This window comes from Gekko japonicus, unplaced genomic scaffold, assembly GCF_001447785.1.
Source record: "Gekko japonicus isolate JY-2015 unplaced genomic scaffold, Gekko_japonicus_V1.1 scaffold37, whole genome shotgun sequence".
NCBI lineage: Eukaryota > Metazoa > Chordata > Lepidosauria > Squamata > Gekkonidae > Gekko > Gekko japonicus.
The window spans coordinates 778,677-802,145 of NW_015171503.1; the positions used below are offsets into that span (position 1 = coordinate 778,677).

Genomic DNA, 23,469 nt, shown 5'->3' on the forward strand with positions numbered 1-23,469 from the left:
TTAAAAATAGAAGCCTCAGACAAACATAAGAAATCCCATTTTAATGGATTTTGCCCCAACCTCCAGCAAACTCAGGGCAGCATATATGTATTACACTCATAATCATATTTTGCTTAAATTAGGCTGAAAGAAAAGTAACTGGTTTAGAATCGCCCAGTGCATTTCATGGTAAGGATTGTGTAGTCTACCCAACACTCCAGCTACTACACTTCACTGGCTCATTAATTACCCTACACCTGATTAATCCTGGCCACTGAACACTTGCCCAAGGAGGGTTTTTACAGCTTTCGAGCAGAGAACACAAGCTCAAACTTTGCCAGACTTCTAATGGCAGGAAATTTGACAATTGTGAAGCAGCCAAATTCTGTCAATGCCCAGTCATCTACTGTAACTAAGCGAGTATATTCTTTTTTCGTCACATACTCCTGCTTTCCTGGCTACTGTTATGATGGGAGGTGCTTTCCATACTTCACAATACTTTCCCTTATTCTTATCAACTGTAATGTTTCTTGTGTTCAGTGTAACGACATTAAATTTAATTACTTCTAGTCCTTTGGTTCTACTGTGCTTGTTAGAGTTAGGCAACTCTTTTAAAGTTTACGGTCCTGTCCTTCTATATGAATTATCAACTGAGATTCCACAATGCTTAAGAATCCAATGAAACACAATAAAACGACTTTTCTCTGTTCAAGCAAGCTCAGCAGCCACAAAACCTGTCAATTCTTTCTCTACACACACCCTTAATTTGCAAATTGCACCTGCCACAGTGACAGAGCCACTGAGTCTAAAGACTGGATCCAATGTTGTGTTTAAGTATCTGCAACTTATACAGCTCTATGGAAGCTATGTTCTACAGCCCCGTTCTGCACAGTCTTTCCTGGTTTAAGGGGCTGTTTCATTGGCAAGATAGAACGGAAAGCCAGATCTCACCCTTTCTGAGTCCAAACTATCCATTATACATACCTCACTAGCTCAGGTTATTACTATATTACTATATGCAAACTGTAAAACATAACCTAGTTAAATAAGCATATGATGCTGCTCGATTAACAGATAATCTAAAACATCTTAATTCGACCAACAGCAAAGAACAGCTATGTCAGAACTGAGGGCAAATTCTGAGTTGATAATCTTCAATTAATTGAAAAGACTGAGGTCCTAATAACAACAGGGTCAAAAATGAGCCTGAAGAACTTCTGTAATTCTTCTTCTAGAACCTATTATATCTTCATGTAAACATTATAAACATTCAGCAGTTACCATGTTGTAACTGCACGTACCTGCATATGGGACATGCACGTAACTGCATATGGGACATGCATTTTGCTACTAGGCAAAGTGAGGTGGGCATTAATCATAATCTCTGACTCTGACAAGAGTTTAGTAGCACACCACACGTATTTCATATGGGACAGAATTGTTCCTTGAAAGGAGTCTGTCACCTTAACCGCAATACCAAATTTCTGTAAGTGTCAAATGAAAAAACCTTCCTATTCCTTACCCTGAATACATTTCAAAATAACTACTTAAATGTTTATTTGTGAACAACAATTAAAGCATTATTAGCCACTCATGGGGGATTACTGCTTAATCAAGTGTGTCAGATACACAAGTTTATGGCTCTGCCCCACTCCACTGGTAACACCACAGCAACAGTGCCCATGTTTGTCAGGACCCTCCCCAAGCTACAGAGCTGGCTTCCTAAAGCTAAAGGCAGGCTGCAGGGGGGGGGGGGGCGCACACTGGACAATGATGTCAGCTGGCAACACTGGCTGTCAGAAGTCCAGCAGCAGTCAGAGGCATCAAGCTGGTGGGATGGAAAGACTGGAGCGGGGCACCTGCACATGCCTGCAAGGGTATGGTGGCTGGGGAGGGGAGGAGCTTGTTCCCTGGATAATGCCTATTAACTGAGCATTCTAGGGAGGGCCCGTGGCTCAGTTGAAGAGCATCTGCTTGGCATGCAGAAGGTCCCAGGTTCATTGCCCAGCACAACCAGCTGAAAGGATCAGGTAGGAGGTGATGTGAAAGACCTCTGCCTGAGGCCTTGGGGAGCCACTGCCGGTCTGAGTTGACAATACTGACTTTGATCGACCAAGGGTCTGATTCAGTATAAGGTAGCTTCATGTGTTCATGATAATCAAGTGCTGGATAACAGAACTTCTACTGTATGCCACTTTCCAAACTAACTTGCCAGATTTACAGCAAAAGTACACAAGAGTGACACGGAAAGTTTGTAACTTAAACCAGCTTGCAGTATCTGCCCTCATAAGACAGTGAACTGTGCATACACAACACTGATCACCCTGGACCTCAGAGCTGCCCTGCTGAATCAAAATGAGAGTCCATCTAGTCTAGCATCCTGTTTCCAAGAGGAACCAGTCAGATGCCTCCAGGAAACATGCAAACAGATTATGACGGTTATTCCTGTTGGCCCCTGCTTCTAGGATGATGTGTACTACCTCTCAATATAAAGATACCAGTTTGCTGACAAAAGTGAAGAACATTTTGAGCTTTCTTTACTCTGGCCACTATTTGACAAATTGAGGAGGAAAACGCTACCATCCACTAAGCCATGGAGGCCCTGGTCACATGGGCCGGAAAATGCGTGGGGGAAGCGTAGCTCTTAGCCCCAGAGCAAAGTAACGCGTGGCAGCCCGATCACATGTCCCGTCGAGGTCCCGTGGTTACGTCATTAGGTGCCGATCACACAGCTATCCTGCAGTGCGGCAAAGAAGTGGCGCGGCACGATCACACCGGCAATGCTAGGCGCCGCTTCCGTGGCAAACAGGAACACCGAAGTTTGCGCATGCGCATGTTTGTGCGCATCCTGTGGAGACTTACAAAAAAACTCATCCGGTGTGGGACGGGACATGGATGGGCACCGGATACCACGGGATTCAAGCAGAAAAGCAATCAGACGCTCACCCTTGCCCCGCGTTTTCTGGAAACTAGTACATCATATGTGGTAGTTTTTTACTCTGCATTTTCGACAAGAAGCCATGGGTTAGCCACAGGTGTACTATGCTTCCCAGATGTTACAGTGTGATCGCGCACCAAAAATCCGCCTATCATCCGTGTCTTTAGCCTGGCAACTTCTCCATGTGAACGGGACTGGAGAACAGCTAATATAATGCCCTCCCTACACACAAGCAATATTGTTTAGGGTGAGGCATACTGGCTTAAGATATCAATCATATCTGCTCTGGGAAATAATAAGTTCCACTGTCATACAACTTAGAGATTTAATGTGCTCACAAGAAACTGTTATCTTACCTTGCTCATTGCTCCAGGCTGTGGACCTCTCAAGCCTGCCTGTCCTCCCATTTGTGGAGAACCCTGCTGCAGTGTCTCAGCCAGCAAGTTACCAGCATTACCCATTCCTGGGTTCGGATATGGCATGTTGGCTCGCCCTCTTCCTGCTCCAATTGAACCGTTCATTACTTGCCCTTGCATCATTCCTTGTCCATTACCTGCAGTCAACATACCAGGATTCATCCCTGCATTTATTCCTGCATTCATCCCCATTCCAGGCTGATTTACTGGACTATTTACTGCTGGCATCATTCCTGCAGTAGACTGAGCTGATGGACCTTGGTTTGGCCCACTTGTACCCATCCCCAAGTTTGGAGATGTCAAAGCAGCCTGTGCCATGGGGCTTTTGACCATACTGTTTAAGATTCCCATTCCAGGATTGTTCTGTTGGGGTTGACTGGCCATGCTCTGGCCTGGCCCACCAACTCCCATGTTAAGATTTGGTGAGCTACCAGCCCGTAACAGTTCAGACAGCTGTTTGTGTTTAGAAGCAGCATCTTGTGCCATATTAAGGCTAGTCTGTAGCTGATTAATGTCACCTCCATTGGTAAGTCCCAGTTCTGTGGAGCTGATCAGCTCATCCGGCAAGTCATGTTCCAAATCAAAGAGGGATCCAAAATCTAAGAAAAAGGGAAAAAGGAAAGGAAAGCAATTTAGAAATTTTGGAGCAGGCATATCTGATGAACAAAGTGATCGATTACATGATACAATATATTACTTATCCAGCTGGTTTTTTTTAAAAAACAAACACATACATATACAGCAGAAGTTCAAAACACTGCATATGCTTGCAGTAGATCTTACAATAGCCCTGTTAAAGAAGGCTGATATTCTGCCCAGACTGAATAAGAGTGGCTTGCCTAAAGTCATCTAATGAGCTTAGTGCTCTGCCAATATGTGCCAGGGATCTTACTGTTCAGCTTTTCAACCACAATGCTGCACCAACTCTTCACGTATGTATATGAGGTTGAAGAAGGCTATCATTCACAGAAGTATCTTCAAGTCAGGTTCAGTTCACAGTTAACTTCAGCCCAAGACATTGTCTTCTTTCCTCTGTCACCTTTCATATTCTTTCATTCCCCTGCACTCTCTTTGGAACCTGTCAACTCCACCAATTCTCTAGTCAGACTTGAGGTGTGCTAAAGGGTGATGGGAGGACAGAAAGACTGCAGTAGAAACAACTGAGGTAAGTGACCGAGCGTGAGGGAGCCAAGCTCCAGCTACCTCTTGCAAAGCCTGGACAGTAGACATATAGGAACTGAGGGAGGGAGAAGCTGGCTCTTTAAAATGCCACAAGACAGTTATTTTGCTGAAACAGACAAACCCCGTTACCTCACTGGAATAAGGCAGCTAACCAACATTAGATGCGCTCTTGCCTCACAAAATGTACACCTAAGTCCTTGAAACCCCAGTATTCCCTAAGTAGATCATAATCAAACTTCACCATGTCTTTGCTCAAACTTGCAAGTTAACAAAACCTTTCAACACATACATGCACTTCATCACTCATACCTAGAGCACAGGACTGCCCCATTCCATTGAATGAAGAGGAAAATAGAAAAAAGTATCATATTGCTCATGTGCAGATGGAAGTTCTTCAGTGTCCCCACAAGTTTACTGGATGACATTCCCAAGGTTAGAAGAGGTAATCAGGGTCCACACAGTTTGGATTCACATGCACTTCTGGATACTGCTACCAATGCACAATGAATGACTTGTTCACAGCCAGCTTGCTTAGAACCTGCCTCTTCTGCTTCCAAGTCCCTGCTGTGCAGCCTGGTATCCTTGAACGCAGAGATACCTCTGAGAGGCCAGACCAGTATACCTCCATAACAGGACTAGATCTTCTTGGTGAGAGCCATTTGAAACCAGGCAATGATTCCCCATAAAGAGCAGAGAAAATCCATCACTACTGTACAATGGCCTGCTCCTATATGACACATATGGTAACTGTGGAACTTCTGGGAGTGGGGGCCGACAGAGCAGTGTTCCATGTAAGTGCTCACCTCCACTGAAGAATGAATGTACTGGCCCTGACCTGGGTAGCCCAGGCAAGCCTGATCTCCTCAGGTCTCGGAAGCTAAGCAGGGTCGACTGGCAAGTTCTTGGATGGGAGACCTCCTTGAAATACCAGAAGTGGGGGCAGGCTTTATTCAGCCACCTCTCTGAATATCCTCCAGGCCCCCAATAGGGGTCAGTCACCAGAGCTCACCATGACTTCCATGTGCACACACACTCACATGCATACACATATAAAACAGTAACAAGAAGAATGAATGTTCCAATATTCTGGTTCGGAGAACTACATGCATGCACTGTCTTATGGGGACCAAGACTGTGGATGAAGACTCTGTTAACCTCCAGCAAACAAGGAAGCATAAATAAACCAAGTGACACCCCTTCAAGTCCTCCTCACATAGAAATAGTAACACACATGAACTAGCATAGTCAAGAAAACATTCACACAACATGCAAAAACCAGCCCTCTTCTGAGGCAACAGATACTTTTGACCAAGTAATACAAACTTCCTGTGGTACAGCAACCACTTCTCCCAATAGAATGAAGGAAGTGATTAGAGTTTAAAGCAGCACAGAGTACAAGTCTCTCTGAATTTTTACCGTGTAAAACAGTAGCATTGAAACTACTTTCCCCATAGAACAAAATATAGTATATTCCAAATAAATGCACATAAGTAAGACAAATGTACACACCTGCCCCACAGAAAACTGAACAGCTTTATTAGCATGCAATTACCTCTATTTTTATTCTGATGATCCTTTCAGAAGTTAATCACTTAGTTTCTGATGTTCTGAAACTATTGCACAATTGTTTTATTTCTCTCTTCCATGAGCAAAGTGGCTATTGCACTACATGGAGGCTAATAACTTAGAAGATCACTGTACCATGCTAATAGTTTGTTTGAGATGTGCTTAGTAAACAGATGTTATGGCTGTTTCAGTGAGAAATGAGACCTTGTCAAGCACAATGTGATCCAGTGTGGTTTGAGTGTCAGACCTGGATCTGGAAAACCTGGACTAAAACCTCCAATTTGCTATAAAGTTAACTGGGTGACCCTGGGCCCATCACTTTCTCTTAGACTAACTTTATAGGGTTGTTAATGGGACAAAATGAGGGACAGACATGGATACCACTCTGAACTCCCTGAAGAAAAGATCAGATAAAAGGCATACCTACTGGAGAGGGATTTTTTAAAGTGTCTGAACAATTCAAATAGTCTGAGATTTACAAAATACTCCTTGTTGCTGAAATGTATTGCACACTGCCAACGTGAAATTTTAAATAACCTCAAGATTCAAAATGCAGTAATACCAAAACATCACTTATATAGCACTTTTGAGAGTGCAGCACCTCACATACACTGCAGTAGATCCAGACTAAATCTGCAATTTCCACTTACTCCCCCTTCCTACTGCAGACCCACGTCACATCATTCCGTAGGGTTCCATAACCCCCCCCCCAAAAAAAACACAACATTTTGTGGCGATCAGTGAGCTGCAGTGGGAGTTCTATTCTGCCACTGGGAAAATTAGCCTGCATCCAACCCACCATCTTTATCAAATCCTGACAATACTCCCATTACCAAGTCAGTATTATCGCCATATTGCAAACTGGGAGCTGAAGGAGTCTGACAGAAGAATAAAACTACATCAAAGATTGAATAAATGAGGTTGGTAATGACACTTTTGTATAGTTCCTCTGCTATTCTGCAACACTGGAAGTATTTCTCAGCTTACTTGAAATATTTCCATGTTTCTCAGGAGGATGGTCAAACACTGAATAGTGAGAATGGATGGCCTTTCTGACAGTAATTAACACCATACTGAGAAAAGGCAACTCTTTTTCCATCCATCTTAAATTAAATATCCAATAAATCTTGTTCCAAACATTAACTAGTTTTAAACACTAAAGTAAATGCTGTTTAATATCAGTTACAGACATTTCCAGCTAAACATGCAGCCCAGCATTCAGACTATCAATCCCGGAATAAGAAACCTAGTAAGTTTCATAAATATTTTGCCTAATATTCACATAACTAAAAACACACACACATGGAAATGTAATTTTATAAACCCTATCACCCAATCCTGAACACCTTCAGGTAGAATCCAATCTCTTCTTCTTCCTCTTCTACAACTCCCATTGTTGTCAACTGAGCGCAGAATGGACTCTTGACATTTATTTGGTACTACTGAATTTGCATGGCTACATCATTAACAATACAAAACAATTTCCTGAAATGAGTATAACAAAAAGTGATCTGATTTCAGAACCCATAATGTTCCTGTAATACAGTGTACAGCAATGATCATTTTATAGAAGCATTTTGTAGGTAGGTATAATGAATAAACTGCATCAGAGAGCACAACAGAAGGGTCAAGACAAAATTATACATTTCCCTTCAACACAGTAATTTGCAGTTTCTAGTATTTCTGAAGAATGTTTCTCAACGTAGGCATATGAAACTGAAAAGAATCATGGAAGCCAGGTGGTAAGTGACAATAAGCCACAGCACTTTCAAAAAATATCTCCCAAATTGTTACCCTTCAAACTGACCTCCAAGAACTACAGTATTTTTAACCACAAAAGTGTGGCAGAGACATGTAGTTACAAAACTTGGGATCAATATGGGACTCAGCCTCGGCTTTTAATCACTCTACTATCACAGTGCATCTGGTGTAATACTAGGCACAAGGAGTAAATTTGTAAAATCTCTAGGACTACTAGTTTTCAGATGTGAGATGGAAAATGATTGCTACATGTAACAAAAAATCTACTATGGGGTATGTTTTCATAGACTAGAGCAATATGCTATTCTGCAGTTCGGGTTTTATACTGTATATTTCTATTATGTTTTGAATATGCTCCCATGCATCATGGCCATGTTCATAAACTGCCTTGGAATAAACAGAGATTATGACAAACACTTTAAATAAATGAAGTGCTATCCTCAGTTGGCAAACCTAACTGGTAGTTAAGATCTGTGACATTTCTATGCAAAGCTCAAATGTATACTAGATTAGAACAATTGTCACTTTTAACTTTTATCAGGTTTGTCATACTGGCTATTGCCACGCCAAATAGTAATTGCTCTGCCAAGGTACTTGGTAGTGGTTTAAGCCTCTCTTGGATTTGTAACATATTCCACAGCATGACTATGACCCTTCAAAAATTAAATCCATCAGATATGCTCAGGTCAACCATCAAGCCAGTTCTTTTTGTGCACCAAGCACCTTTACATAGTGCTGCCATTGGCACACTTTGAGCAGACAGTACCTGCACACACTCACTTTCACTCCATGTGCTGCTGAAACTCTTGTTCACATTTCCTCAAAATAACTTCAGAGAGACTAGCCTGGAAACTGTATGGAGTTTGAGAGATGTAGTTCTATTTAGGGTTACTCAAAGACTAGCTGCTTTGCTTTACTAATGCTCAGACTATTACTTCACATGTTCCTGAGCTGACTCCCAAAAGTAAAAACTTTTGGGCCAAATTCTAGTAAGTATGAAGGGGCAGGGGGAGGAGACACCAATGCAGAGTCAAAGCAGGGAAGAAAAATCAATAGTGCAGTGGGGGGAATTATTATATTCCACTCAAAGATCCCTATACATTTCACATGCTGCTTCATTGGGGATCTACATTAAAAGTTTATAATAAACATAATTAGAAAATTAAAAACTGAAGACAGACTATTCAGTGCAAATCGAAGATAGTAAATTGACTAAACTATTTACACATTTTTGATAACTTTCAGATTAACATGAAGTTCCCTAAATGTGGAAAAGCCTTAACCATTTCACCTGTATGGATCAGAATATTATATAGCTCCTTGAAAACATTTTTGCTATGCTCAACTTGCACTGAATTGTCTGTCTTCAGATGTTAATTCTCTGTAACTATATCTATAGGAATGTTCTTTCATGTTCAAAGAAATCATCTATATCCTTTACTCCTGAAACAATGACACCGTCAGCAGACTTAAAGAAGTCTAAGTTTCTCTTTCTTGTTTTTTCCACAAACACTCAAATCCTGATTATATTCCAAGAAGACATGGAAATTTAAGTCCTTTCTCAGAATAGGATGTGCTGCTAAACGACACAAGAAAACTTCATGCATGGCTACTGTCTTCTTCAATATTGCCAAATACTCAGCTTCTAGTTCGTGCTTCATCTTTGTGAATTCTTCCTTGGTAATTGATCCTTCACCAAGCTTCTGCAGTTTCTCTCTTGAGGCATCAAAATCAGGCCTGGGTGGTGCTGTTGGGATGATATAGCCAGCATAATTTTCATTCTCAACAAAGGAATCATGAAACTAGAAAAATTCTTCATGTTGTCGGACAACTGAAAATTCATTTGTGTTCTCAGACAACTGCAAATTCATTTTGCTTGAAATTAGGCAAATTTAACTTTGTCTTGTTCGCTAAGAGCATCTGAAATGTCCACTTGCAAGGCAGAATCAGTTTGCAAATCTACATGGACCGGTCCAAGTTCTTGGTCTTCCGCAGAAAGGAAATATGGGCCATTGTCCCGAGTCTTTCATCATGGCTGCTCCCTGCCCTCACTCCACTCTCTCAGCAAACACAGGCCGAGCCTGCCAAGCAGCCCAGACTAGAGCTCGGGATTAAGGTGGGGACTGGGGGCGGGGCTGTGGCTGGGACAAACAGTCTCTGCTGGCCCCAAGGTTGCTGCTGAGCTTGTGCTAGTCCACGGCCGCCTCTTTTCTAACTATATTTTTTTTTTAAAAAAAAAAATCTGTTTGTGACAAAGCAGTGTGCAAAATGCATACAGACCCTTCAATTGAATTTTTTTTCCACTGCACCACTGATTTTTCTTCCCTACTTCGACTGAGTTCTAGCAAGTCATGGCTCAAGCTAAAATGGAAACAGAGAAGACAGACAGCTGTTCACCTGCAAAGCCCAGAACACTATGCTATAGCTAGGTGGTAGTCTGACCAAACAAAGATTTGCCAATGGTCAATAAAAACCCATGAATGGGAAATCAGCACTCAAATGCCCTTATGGAAGCATGGCCATGGTTTATATTTACTTCATTTATAGCCCACCCTTCCTAACTGAAACTCAGGACTCTTTACATTTCTTAGAAATTATACATTCTTTAAAAAGTTCAATCCCCCTCATTCTTTTCTCTTGCATTAAAAAAATGAAACCATAGAATCATTCAACCTGTATTTTCTAACATCTGAGATCTTGTACCTATGCTGGAGAGATGGTATGCTTCAATATCTGACCAGTTGGAATTGTGGAACTGATGATTAAAGGGCTATTTTCTTTAAGAAAAGCTTCTGAATACTAAGTGGTCAGAGGAACCATTATTTCATGGTATGTGGCAGATTTTATCCTGACCTCCCTTCAATAAGTTCAACTTGGCTCACACCATGCTCCTCTCCCTAATTTTATACTTAAAACACCTCTGTGAGGTCAAGAGTGATTGGCCCAAATTCACCCAACATGCTTCATGCCTGACTCTCAAAGATGTTACTAAGTTTGTCCAACATCTCATTGCTGCAGTACTGAGATTTGTTTTGACACAGGAGTAGCCATGTTTGGTTTATCGCAACAGTATTTTTGTTGTTTTAGAGAAATAATTTGTTTTGGCGTAAGCCCTTGTTGACTAGAACCAACTTCATCATATGCATGAAGTTATCCTCAGTTGGCAGAGATATACTCATGCATATAAATACACACACACAAATGTCAACGGACACTGATGAAATGTAAGGGATAAGTGAGGATCTGACATTTCTGCACAAAACCCAAACATGACAGTCTTGTAAATGAATGGTGTGTGCATATGCTTGTGGATTTTAAAAAAACCCAATCTTTTGGGGGGAAATCTCTCCTCTTATTTTCAAGCAAAATGGCTATTCCTCTGGTCAGATTTCAGCAAGTTGGCTCAACAGCACAATTGCAGCCATTATTTGTATTTTATATTGTTATGGGTCTGAACTGTAAACTGCTTTGGGGGGACAAAACTGGAAGAAAAGTGTGTTGTAAATATAATTAGACTTACTGCATAAACTATGATATGCAACCATATAAACTCCAAGCTTAAACTACAATAAGATTTACATGGGTTCAATTTTTAGTTCATGTATGAAAAACATTAAATAGCTTAGATTCCTGCAACATGTCATTATTGTGATCTACAACTGTTGCTTAAGAACATTTTACATGATCGGTGATCAAAAAGGCGAGTGAGACTGTGTGAGACTGTACATATTTTTCAAAATGGTTGGTACAATATTTAGCCTGATTATGTGATCGTACTGATGCTTATCCTTTGAAGAACTCTCTTAATCAGTTGAAACACATTCAGATTGCATATTTTTGGACAATAAACACTTCACTTATAGTGCTGCTTTTCTTGCTTGATACTTCATATGATACAACCGTCTCATCTATGGTGACATTATTTAAATGAAAGTATTAAGTCTTGTACACTGTTAAAAATTACATTGCAAAGGCTATAATCCCTGAAGACAGGCACAAACCAAAGTTGAGTGCCTTGCATAAACTGCCCCTCTACACAGGTAAACTACATTCTCTCTGGATCACAACCACATTGTGCATGAGTTTCGTTTTTGAAGTTTGTCAAGATCCAATTTAAGTACACGGGCTTTGTCTCTTAGGAAACATAAACCAGAAATGGGTCTTAACAAGTAAAGAAAATGTGATTTTAATGGATTTTTTAGAAGTATACTTTTCACATTGTCCTAATTTTTTAAAATCACTGTTTCCATTTGTTAGCGGGGGGGAAAGGAATCATTTTGTGGTACAGGGATGAAGAAAGCAAACAGCTACTGTGTTATGCTCTTTGCTGAAAGCCTGTTGCTCAAAGTTATTAGTTCTTCTACTTACATAACCTATAGTGACCTACTGATACAATTACCTTAAAGACAGCTATATTACTTGCCATATCTATTTACTTGGGACAAGTAAAACTTGCCCTAGGTCAGAAATCTCCAACAGGGTGCCCATGGCCACTTTGATGCATGCCAATGAATTTCCTGGTACCGACTTGCTTCTTGCCTGTAGCATCACCACTGCCAGGCAAGCCTGGCTTTCCCCTCACTTCACTGGAAGAAAAGATAGTTTAAAAGAACCCAAGAAGCACCAAGTTTACATTCACATAAAGTACCATTTGGAAACAGCTGGCTCCATCAAAGAAGGTTACTTGGCTTGGAACCTCCCAACATTGATTGGACCCTGCCCCTGTGGCAACCATTTGCTGACTCCCCCCAAGCAGCCATTTTGGTACGATGCCCAATATGTATGATACAATACCCAATATGAAATAGTCCACACATTCAACAAGATTGGGGAGCCCTGCCCTAGGTGAACAGCTGAACTGAACTAGTCAGGAGTACACTAATCTTAGTGAGATTAAAGATAAATGACAAAGAAACCAAGCGTCACACATAGTCAACTAAGTATTGTAGAAAAGAGAGGAACCCTAAATGTTACTGGACTTTCAAAATACAGCCACATGCACAGTCCAAAGTTAATGAGGTATGACTCTCTCTTCAGTTTCTTCTGGGCTGCCAACTCCAAGATATGTAATTGTGGGGAACTGGAACCTGTATTCACTGAGTTGATGTGGAAAAGGACAAAGCTATGAACTCACTATACCAGCACCTCAGGATCCCTTGACCTGAGGGACAGTGGCAGGGAATTAGTTCTTGTTACATAGACAGCCTGGATGAATCACAAGCGGGAATTAAGATTGCTGGGGAAAAGATCAGCAACCTCAGATATGCAGACGATGCCACTCTGATGGCAGAAAGTGAAGAGGACCTTAAGAGCCTCTTGCTCAGGGTAAAAGAGGAGAGCGCAAAAGTGGGCTTGAAGCTCAACATCAAAAAAACTAAGATCATGGCATCCGGCCCCATCACTCCTTGGCAAATAGAAGGGGAAGTTGTGGAAGTAGTGACAGACTTCACGTTCCTGGGATCCCAGATCACCGCAGACAGTGACAGCAGCCATGAAATTAAAAGACTCCTGCTCCTTGGGAGGAAAGCGATGGCGAACCTAAACAGCATGATAAAAAGTAGAGACATCACCCTGCCAACAAAAGTTCGCATGGTCAAAGCAATGGTATTCCCAGTAGTCATGTATGGCTGCGAGAGTTGGACTATAAGGAAGGCCGAGCGCCGAATAATAGATTCTTTTGAACTATGGTGCTGGAGAAGACTCTTGAGAGTCCCTTGGACTGCAAGAATATCAAATCAGTCAACCCTAAAAGAAATCAACCCTGACTGTTCCCTGGAAGGCCAGATAATGAAACTGAAGCTCAAATACTTTGGCCACCAAATGAGAAGGGAGCACTCACTGGAGAAGACCCTGATGCTGGGAAAGATTGAAGGTCAAAGAAGATGGGGACAGCAAAGGATGAGATGGTTAGAGAGTGTCACAGATGCAACGAACATGAACTTGAGCCAACTTCAGAGGACGGCGGAAGACAGGAAGGCCTGGCGTGATCTGGTCCATGGGGTCGCAAAGAGTCGAACTCGACTGTGCGACTGAACAACAACATAGACAGGAGGAGAGAAAGATGAAACATAAGCAAAGGAACTGTTCTTCTCCACTGCCAGCTTATTCATAGCCCACAGCTCTAAGGGGACTGTCAGCACTGGAAAAGCAAAGGGAACAACTACTCTTAATAATAATGTACAAGTTTGCTATATTGAGCTAGCCCATTAGACAACAGACAGATAGACACTATGCCAAGACGAATAAAAAATTATGAACCATCTTTCAGAAGAATTAGCATATCCCAGCTGAAAGCGATGAAGGGAAGAAAATGGACAATATAGATGGCTGTACAGAAGTTCTAAGAATCTGTTCAGAAGAAAAATTAAGTCTTCATTTGCGCTAGCCATACAAACTAGCGGCAAGGTATGTGTGAGGCAGTTTGCTCTACAGAAACAAAAGAATCTGTCACACATCAAATACATACCAGTGCACCAGGAATTTGAGCTATATGTACCTTACCTGCAGAGTAAGAACTTGAACCCAGATCTTCCAGATGCTATTCCAACACTCTAACCACTGATATGCTGAGCTCTAGTTCCAACAAGCACACAGCTATGTATATGTATCATAAAGGACTTCAGTTTTACTGTTTTCAAAACAGTAGTCCCACAGACCTTACTAGAAACTAAGAGAAACCTTCATACAGCACTTAAAGAGAATAAAAAATCCCAAGCCTCTGAGCATGCCTAAAGCTGGTGTTTGAATCCTAGCCTACAGAATCTGAATTACAAAGCTGTTTTGAATATATATTACCCCTTTATAGTTTGTGTTGTGGCCAGTAAGCAGACAAAAGGAAAATCTATTACAAGACTGAAAAGCAACCTGATTTTTTCCAGCTGAAATTGGTTTCAACCAAAACCCCTTACCTACTAAGCATCTTCTCTCTCTCTGAGACAGATTCTATTTTTAATGTTAACTCTAGTACATACTTTAATTGTAAAAACAGAACTACAGCAGCAGAAATGCATTTTATGCATTTACATTAATTCAATTATGGGTAGATTACATTAACTATATAAAACAGATCCTACAAATCTGATAAAGAGTTTTATTTGCACTGCATACTCACTTCATGGTGGTTGTGTTTTTTCTATTTAACACACACTTTTTGTGTGTTAAACTTGGATTTTCAGCAAAGCTCACATATGACTACTTTTCACAACTTGGCTTTATTCAAGAAGTGAAATATCTTTGTCCTGTATGACTTATGTTCAGTACACAACATGTAACTAGCTACTATAACAAAATTTTGGTTTGAGGAACTGTCATGTCTTAAACTTGTGACAGAAATTAGCATGGCTAATACAAAGAACCCAACCAACATTACTGCAATTGAACACTGAAAAGTAGTACCAATCACCAACTTTATTATTGTGATAATGAAACAATTTAATCTGCCAACAGTCTTGCATTCCTCCTCTTTCCATACCACCATCTCCAGTGAACATAACAGTTGCATAAAACATTTTACAACTGTACAAATCATCAAGTTGGTTAAATATGTCGTATGGCACCCAAGCTTCAGAACAGCAAAGAAATAAAGCAGCTAGGGATTCTAATAGCTAGAAAAAGATGCAGCACTGTGACGCAGCATTATGGGATACAGGCTAATCATTTGTTTCAGAAATTAAATATACTATCATTCCACTTGTTAGCATCCTTTAAACGATTTCTCTGTATAACTACATTCCATTGACACAAACTAAAAGCCATGATCTCCACACTTCTTAAAAACTGAACACCACAATCACACTCATAACCTCCTATATAAAAGCACCACTGAATATTAAGCATATGTAGTCCCAGTTGAAACAACATTTTAGCCAAAATGTAGCTTATGTTAATTTATTACAGTTTAACAGCTCCAGTTGATTTAACTGTACCGTCAAAGAATCCTCATTTAAATGAAAACTGGAGTAGGTATAACGGATTTTATTTCTATTACTAGCAACAATTAATAGGAAATCAGAAGTATGCTTTGGAAAGCAGGTCAGAATCAATCAGGACAATAAACTCACTTTGCTCCATTGTATGCCTATACCAGCAGCAGGAAGGTTCACAGACTTTTATTATTACCTTACAGGAAGAAATACAAGATGACTGAAATATGCTTCATGAAGGTTCTAATTCTCTAACTGAGCAACATAATGTTCATGGGCAAAGGAACAGCTCACACAAGAAATACTGTACTGAATTCACAGCCACACTTTGTTTCTACAATTACTTATTTCCCTTTCCAGCTAGAATGAACTATTTACACGTACCAGAAAGCTGCATAATCTAATGGCACTTAATATGGTGCTGTGATTTAGTAACTGAACAGACAGCCTATTCCCCTACATTCTCCTAAAGCCTTAAATGTGATGCATTTTCTATGTTAAGTGTCTGATTAATTTACATATTCTCATTCCATCTACAATGGAAAGTGATATGATAGAAATCTAAATACTACTCTGAAGCACAATTCTGAGAAAGTTGAACACTTACATTGTTTACTTTACCTTCAGTAGTAATTTTTGGACCAGGGAGAAACTACATCCAACTCTACTTTACTAATATAATAGGACCTGTTGACTTTAAGGCTATATGTAGTGCCTAATATTAAACTACAGCTAATCTTGCTTGAAGTCCCTCCAAGGTCCTAAACTTACTGAAGAGGCGCTCACTGAAAGAAAAACTTTAATACCTGAAGAACTTTAATACCAGAAGCATTACATTTTATGCTAGTCAAGCCACTATTCAAACCAAGACACTTAGATATGTTGCTATGTATCAAACAAATCAGCCACCTTCCCCCTTATTTTCAGTAACATTCATATGCTTACTGAACTGAAACTTGCTATAAGCCACAACACCTAGATGAGGCCTGGAAATGAATCCCAGATTTGTTATCTTTCATAAGGAGTTTAAAGACTTACTACTACACAGAGATTGATCAACCACTCCACTACTCCCTCACTCTTCAAACTACAGCAAACACTCCTGTATAGTGAGTTTCATTCTACAACACAACAGCTCCTTGAACTTTCAACACAACCACAGTTCATATTTGTTACCAAATGGAACACCTGTAACTTGCACCCCAACTCCAAAGGAATTCTAACGTTTCCAAACTAGCTTACTCAAGGAACCATTACAATGTCACCAACACAGCAAATAGCTATACTCATCCACGCATATCCAGCAAGCCCATATAGGAACTTCAGACATTTTGGATGCAGAACAGAGAAATACAAGATGCAGAAAAGAACTGTGCTCCATATTGTTTCTCAAAGCAATTCAGATTAAATAATTTGAGTAATGGATGCAGATCTTTTATAGCAAATGACCAACATCTGTACCTCAAATAGCATCACTACCTAAGGTAACAGAAACAAAATAAATGAAGAGAGGAAAAATCTTAATAGAATACTCTAAGTGATTTGAAATAATCTACATGCATGCATACACCCACAAAAAGTGAAAAACGCTATTTGTACAATAACCTACATATATGAAAAAAATCATACATACCAAAGTTTTAAGGATTAAGGGTATGAAGTGCTGCAAAAGCCAATTAAATAAATTTGCTTTCAGCCCCTCCAAAAATTAAAGGCAACAGCAATTAAACATCCAATGGGATTAATGCAGCAAGGTGTAAAAAAAACCAGGGTACATAAAAAGGCATAGGAATAGTCTACAAAAAGGTGGTGAGCAACACACCAGAAAGCAGAATAGCAAAAGTAGGACTACAGAAGGGGCAAAACAAGGGAGATCTATTGCTCAAAACTGACCTGTGCCATCGCTTGCAGAGACAGAGAGCGCCGGTGAGGAGAGTTTAGGCCTCTTGGCTGAAGGCGGGCCCGACTCCACCACATTCTCGGCCATTTTTAATTCTTTTTTAGACAAACAGAGCTCAAACAGAAGGTGGCGACCCCCAAATCCGTCACCTCCTTCTTGAATCCGGAGTCAGCTGGACAACAGTGAGAAGAGAAGGAGCTGAAGAAGAAAGCGACAAAGTTCCTCTTTTTTCTGCCCCTTGGGATCGGTCTCCTTTGGGTAGCAGCGATTAAGGGGGAACAGAGATAGAAAACAGGGTGTGGAAGCAGTCTTTTCTCCGGGCCACGGGGTAAAATAAGGATGAGAAGAACAAATCAAGCCCTTTCCCAAGAACAATTAAGAGGGCTTCGTGGATTTATAAATCAAATTAAATCCGGCTGTTATGCTGTTGGTGCTTCCTCGTCACCGCCAACACCACCATCTTCATCCTCCGGGGGGTCGTCGTCTTCTCCTCCTGCTGCTGCCTCTTCGCCGCCGCCATCAACCTCTTCCTCCTCGGCGTCGTCCTCCTCCTCCTCATCGCCACAAGGAGGCGGGCGAAGGAGGAGAGAAAAAAGGAGAAAGAATCGCTCTCCTCCGCTGAGCAGTTTCTTCCCCAAAAAAACTCTTTCCAAAACCAGCCTGCAAAGGAAGAGAAAAATGCCCACCGCTAATGAAAAGGGGGCTGGGGAAGGGGGTCGGAAAGAGCGTATCGAGGGTCCCTAACTCCCCCTACGCTTTCCTCGCCAGTCACTAATGGCTGCAGAAAGGGGAGCCGTAAGGATGAGGATGAAGCTAAGTCCCAGGAGTCTCCGCTTCACATCTTGTTGTGCAGGAACAAGGAGGAGAAGGAGGAGGGGTTGTTGTCCCGATGGAGGCAGCGCGGATCCCGGGATGGGGGCAGAAGAGGGTGGGCTTCGGGACTCGAGTCTCCCCCCCCGCACACACCTTCCTTCCTTTCTTCCTCAGTGGCAGGCAGGGTGCCCCCCTTCTGGTCAGACGGAGGGATCGATCCCAGAACAGGAGGAGGAAGCAGCAGCAGCAGCAGCCCCTCCCCCTCTGCCTCTTCCCCCTCCCCGGGGAACAGGGATGGTTGCGAGAGCTGGGTCTGCGGAGACGAGAAGGCTCTCCCTCCGAACCGGAGACGCGGAGCCTCAGGCGCTTCTGTCGGGGCTCCGTCTCAGGTCCGCCATGTAGGACCGGGAGGAGGTGGGGGGGGGGGCCCGCAGAGAGCTCTCCAAATCGGCCTCCTACCCCGCGGACGGGCTCGGCAGCCAAGAGGGACTGTGGGTGGGGTCCACCCGGGGTCCCGAGTCTCTAGCCGAAGCCGGGAGTGCCGACTCCCCCACTGGCTGCGAGGCTGGTGTGGTGGGTGTATCGCGCAGGTTTCGGGCTCTCTCGGGTCTGGCCGGCCAGGAGCCCTGAGTTGTTCTGGATCTCTCTCGCAGCTTTCCCCCTTCCTAGGCTCTGCCCGCCCAGCTCGGTCTCCCCCGTTCGCTCCCTCCCCTCAGTCGCTCACACACAAACAAAATGGCGGCTGTTGTTTCTTCACTCTCCCGATTCCTCAGAGGGAAGCGAGCGGCGGCGGCCGGAAATGAGCCAAGAGAAAAAAGAGGCGTGGCCACAGCGGAGAGGCGGGGACGCACGCAGCTCGCACACACAATGGAACGCGGAGAGCCGGGGGGGGGGAGGACCCGAGGAGGGGTCGGCTGCGGTCACGAGACCACTTCAGCCACTAGGCTGGCGCTCCTGGAGAGATCCCTTCCGCAAACTCTCTTGTCTCCACCTCTTAAAGGGGAGGGCGGAACTTTTCACCCTCTTTCCTCCTCCTCTACCTTTATTTTCAGTCGGCGAAAATATACCGCGAGGTTGTTGCCTGGGACAGGCCTATTGTAATCTTGTGGGGGAGGGGGGAGGTTGTGTACCCTGGAACTGGCAGTGCCCGTGCTGCGCATCGGAAGCTCTGGGCGAGAGGCCCTCCTCCCTTCGCCCCTCATTTGCTACTGCATAAGACACCGGCCTAGACGTACTAACCTGGGGGTTTTAGTGGGGGTGAGGGGAGAAGGCGACGGAGGGTTTGCAGGTAAAAGCGAGAGCAGGGCCAGCCTTGTACCGTCTCACAGATGCCTATGTATACGCACACAGATGTGATGGGGATGATGACGCTGCATATTATGTGTACAGATAACACAGGACATCTCTACATTAACTATCACCTATGGTGGTAGGACTGCCACACACAAAAAGCCCACTACGCAGCCCCAGGGTGGAGGTACAAAGGTCTTTATCAAACAATCTTGCGCAATTCCATGTTCTCGTTTTCCTGCCAGAATCCATTTCTGTTCTTCTGAAAGAAGGGAAATTGAGGAGGGGGGGAAAGGGCTTCATTACGCAGAAAGACGTGGGGCAGGATTGTGTTTGGGCGCTGTGGAATATCCTGAGAGGGATTTTAATGCTGCCCCGTAAGCTTTTTATTTTATTTACCACAGCGTCCGTTCTCATGAAGAATCGACATCGTGCTCCATTACGCCAGAAGTGTTCTTTTAAAGGACGGACTTCGAGTCAGTTATACAATATAAATAAATATGTTCTGGATCCTGCAAGATGCCGACGTCTACAGGAAACAGCAGCGTTTTCCACTCTTGTACAATTCTTTCCGCAATGTACAGAAATAAGGGGATAGTCCATATTTATCCCCTTTACTTTCTTGGTCTTAGAGGGGTGAAGAGTCAATTCACTCTCTAAAACTGAACACATTACTTCCTCTCCCTCCCCCCTTTAAACCAGTCGCTGGTGGGAAACGAATTACCTGAAAGCATTGGTAAGCACAGATTTGGTGTGGCCTCTAAACTCACTGTCAGAACGGTCTTTGGTGGCTAGTTTGCCACAATCATGGATTTAAAAAACTGTAAGAGCGTTCAGCCACTTATGTGCTTGTTCACCTGACCCTTTTGGCAAGTGAGGCTCTGCTGAAGACAGTGATCCAGGTTACTGTTGTGTTTGTGAAATGATTGTGAACATTCTTGTCAGAAGGGTTCACACATCCATACTCAGCCCACTTCTAGAAGGGGAGGGGAATCAGTTGGGGTGCAAAACATGCTAGTTGCTGAACAGGGCAGATTGAAGGTCTCTTCTCCCATATCTGTTACTGTTTGTAGGACCTGAGGCTTCCTCCCTTTAGCAGCTTTTCCTGAGCAGCTCACAGTCCATTTTCAGTGAAGTCTGAAGTGGAAGTGAACTAGCAGCAGAAGTGCAGGCCTGGCAGCCCAGGGGAAGTAAGTGATTGTGAAAGACATCAAAACTCACAAACTGTAATAGGATCCCCTCTCAACTGTTTTGCTCCATTCTCCATCTGTCCCTTAAATCTGGGTCCTAATAAATTTTGCTAGCACCTCAAGTGTGCAAAAGTACTTGCATTCCAAGTTATTTGTAATTTATGCTCACAATGAAGCATTCCACTGATCTCTTTTATCAGGAATAAAATGATACATTTTATTATTATCAGGAATAAAATGATACATCACCCAGCATTCAGACTCCAGTGCAACACGCCATGCCAATTAGTTCAGTGCTCATTGGAAACCTGGAAACACAAATCCCAGCACGCTAAAAGAGTAAAGTAAAAGGACTTTGCGAGGACTCCCATCTTGTACATTAACTGGGAGAGGTGGGGTCAAAGGAGAGAGAGAAGCTGCCAAAATATGCATACAGAATAGTCTGGAGCATCAAATATCAAGTATATCACTGTTAGACTTTAAAACAGTATATACTCATAGATAGAATTTTACTAGATCCAATACTAGTCGACATTTTAGTTAATGACTTAAATGGATGAGTAAAGATTTATAAAGATTCCTGCCTTGAAAACCCTATCAGGTTGCCATAAGCCAGCTGCGACTTGGCAGGACTTTCCACCACCAGAGATTCATCAAAATTCAGAATATGAACATATAGAACTGGCTTAGGTTAGAGCCACACACACATTGGTATTGTCCAAACTGGGTTACTGTAATTTGTTCTTTATGGAGCTGCCTTTGGATGCTATCTAGAAACTTAATGGTCTCAGAGTATTACAAAGGTTCTAACAGGAACCTACCATGGTGATAGGATTGCCAAATATGTCTTGGGAAATTCCTGTAGATTTGGGAGCAGTACTAGCGGAAGGCAGAATGGGGGGATGGGAGGGAGCTCTGTGGGGATGTGATACCATAGAGTCAGTTCTTCAAAGCTGCCATTTCCTCCAGGTAAACTGATCTCTGCAGTTGGGATATCAGCTGTGATTCCAGGAGAACTTTGGCAACCCTATATGGTAATCAGATTGCACAAATGCTATACCGTCTATGCTGATAGCTAATTTGCTTCTAGGCCCAAATCAAAGTTCTGGTTTTGACCTTTAAACCTCAAAAACAGGATAAAGGACAGTTTCTGATCATGTGAGCCTCTCCATCATCTAAGACCTGCTTTGTGTGCTCATGATGAAACAATTGAGGCTAGCAAATACGCAGAGCATAGCTTTTTCAGTGCGGGGCCCAACTGTGGAATTTCCTTCCCTTAGGATTGCCCAGAAGTTAGTTATGGCTACTTTGGTTTTTTAAAATCTGTGTAATGGTTTTCTGTTGATGCTAATATTAATGTTGATTTTACAGTTTTTATTGCCTGCTGTTGCTTTTATTATTATTTTTATCCATTGCTTACTTGCTTTGGTTAATTTATTTTTATTATTGTAAATAATCTTTACATTGTATCATAACAATTGTATCTTAACTAAATTGTATTTTAAATATTGTATCTTAACTAAAATAAAAATAAATTAATGCCCTACAGCCTACTTTGTCAAATGTTCTTCATCAGAGAAGTTGCATCTGGTTTACAACAGTTTATGGCATGATACATTCATTTTTAAATTGCCACTAATTTTTGTTGTCATTGTTTTGACTGCAGAGGACTCATTTAGTTAATCCTCTGGAATTATACCTTATTATTGTCCCCAAGTTTTAAAAAGGATACAAGCAAACTGGATTGAAATTTACACTCCCCATTAATAGATTAGAACAATCTATTAATCTAGAATGCACCAACAGATTAGAACAATGGAGGATGGGGGCACTTCCTTCTGGGGCCCAGAGAATTGGACCCCCTGGTCCAATTTTTTTGAAATTTAAGGGGCTTTTTTTAGGAGAGGCACCAGCAGCTATGCTGCAGCTTTGGTGACTCTACCTCAAAAAACAGCACCCGCAAAGCCCCAGATACCTCTGGATCGATTCTCCATTATAGCCTATGGGGCCCATTGATTGTAATGATCCCTATAGGCTATAACTGAGCCAGAAAGAAAACAACAGTTGTTGTTTTTTTTGCACACCCCTATTTTGCTTTTCAGTATGATTTGTAACCTGCCTTGAGTCACAGGGAAAAGTGGGATATAAATATCCGAATAAATAAGTAGTTTGAACAGGTTGATGACATTTAAGCAACTTCCTGTTTGTTAGGTTAGGTAGCATTCTGACAGTGATTGTTCCACCTCTACTATTAACATAAGAACATAAGAGACGCCAATGTTGGATCAGGCCAAAGGCCCATCCAGTCCAACACTCTGTGTCACACAGTGGCCAGAAATACCAGTGCCATCAGGAGGTCCAGCAGTGGGGCCAGGACATTAGAAGCCCTCCCACTGTTGACCCCCCCCCAAGCACCAAGAAGACAGAGCATCACTTGCCCCAGAGCCCCTAGCTATACCTTGTGGCTAATAGCCACTGATGGACCTCTGCTCCATATGCTTATCTAATTCCC

General features: G+C 42.3%; 1 protein-coding gene across 1 annotated transcript in view; it reads right to left on the bottom strand.

Moving 5' to 3' along the window:
* The window catches only part of EP300 (E1A binding protein p300), a 126,435-nt gene extending 108,203 nt beyond the window's left edge, over positions 1-18,232 (bottom strand). Inside the window, exons 1-2 of the mRNA XM_015419224.1 lie at positions 17,658-18,232; positions 3,274-3,932 (exon numbers count right to left, since the gene is read on the bottom strand). Of these exons, the coding sequence (XP_015274710.1) occupies positions 3,274-3,932; positions 17,658-17,751 (753 nt within the window). The 5' untranslated portion in view covers positions 17,752-18,232. The remainder of the gene's footprint in view (positions 1-3,273; positions 3,933-17,657) is intronic.
* Positions 18,233-23,469: the final 5,237 nt, after the last annotated feature.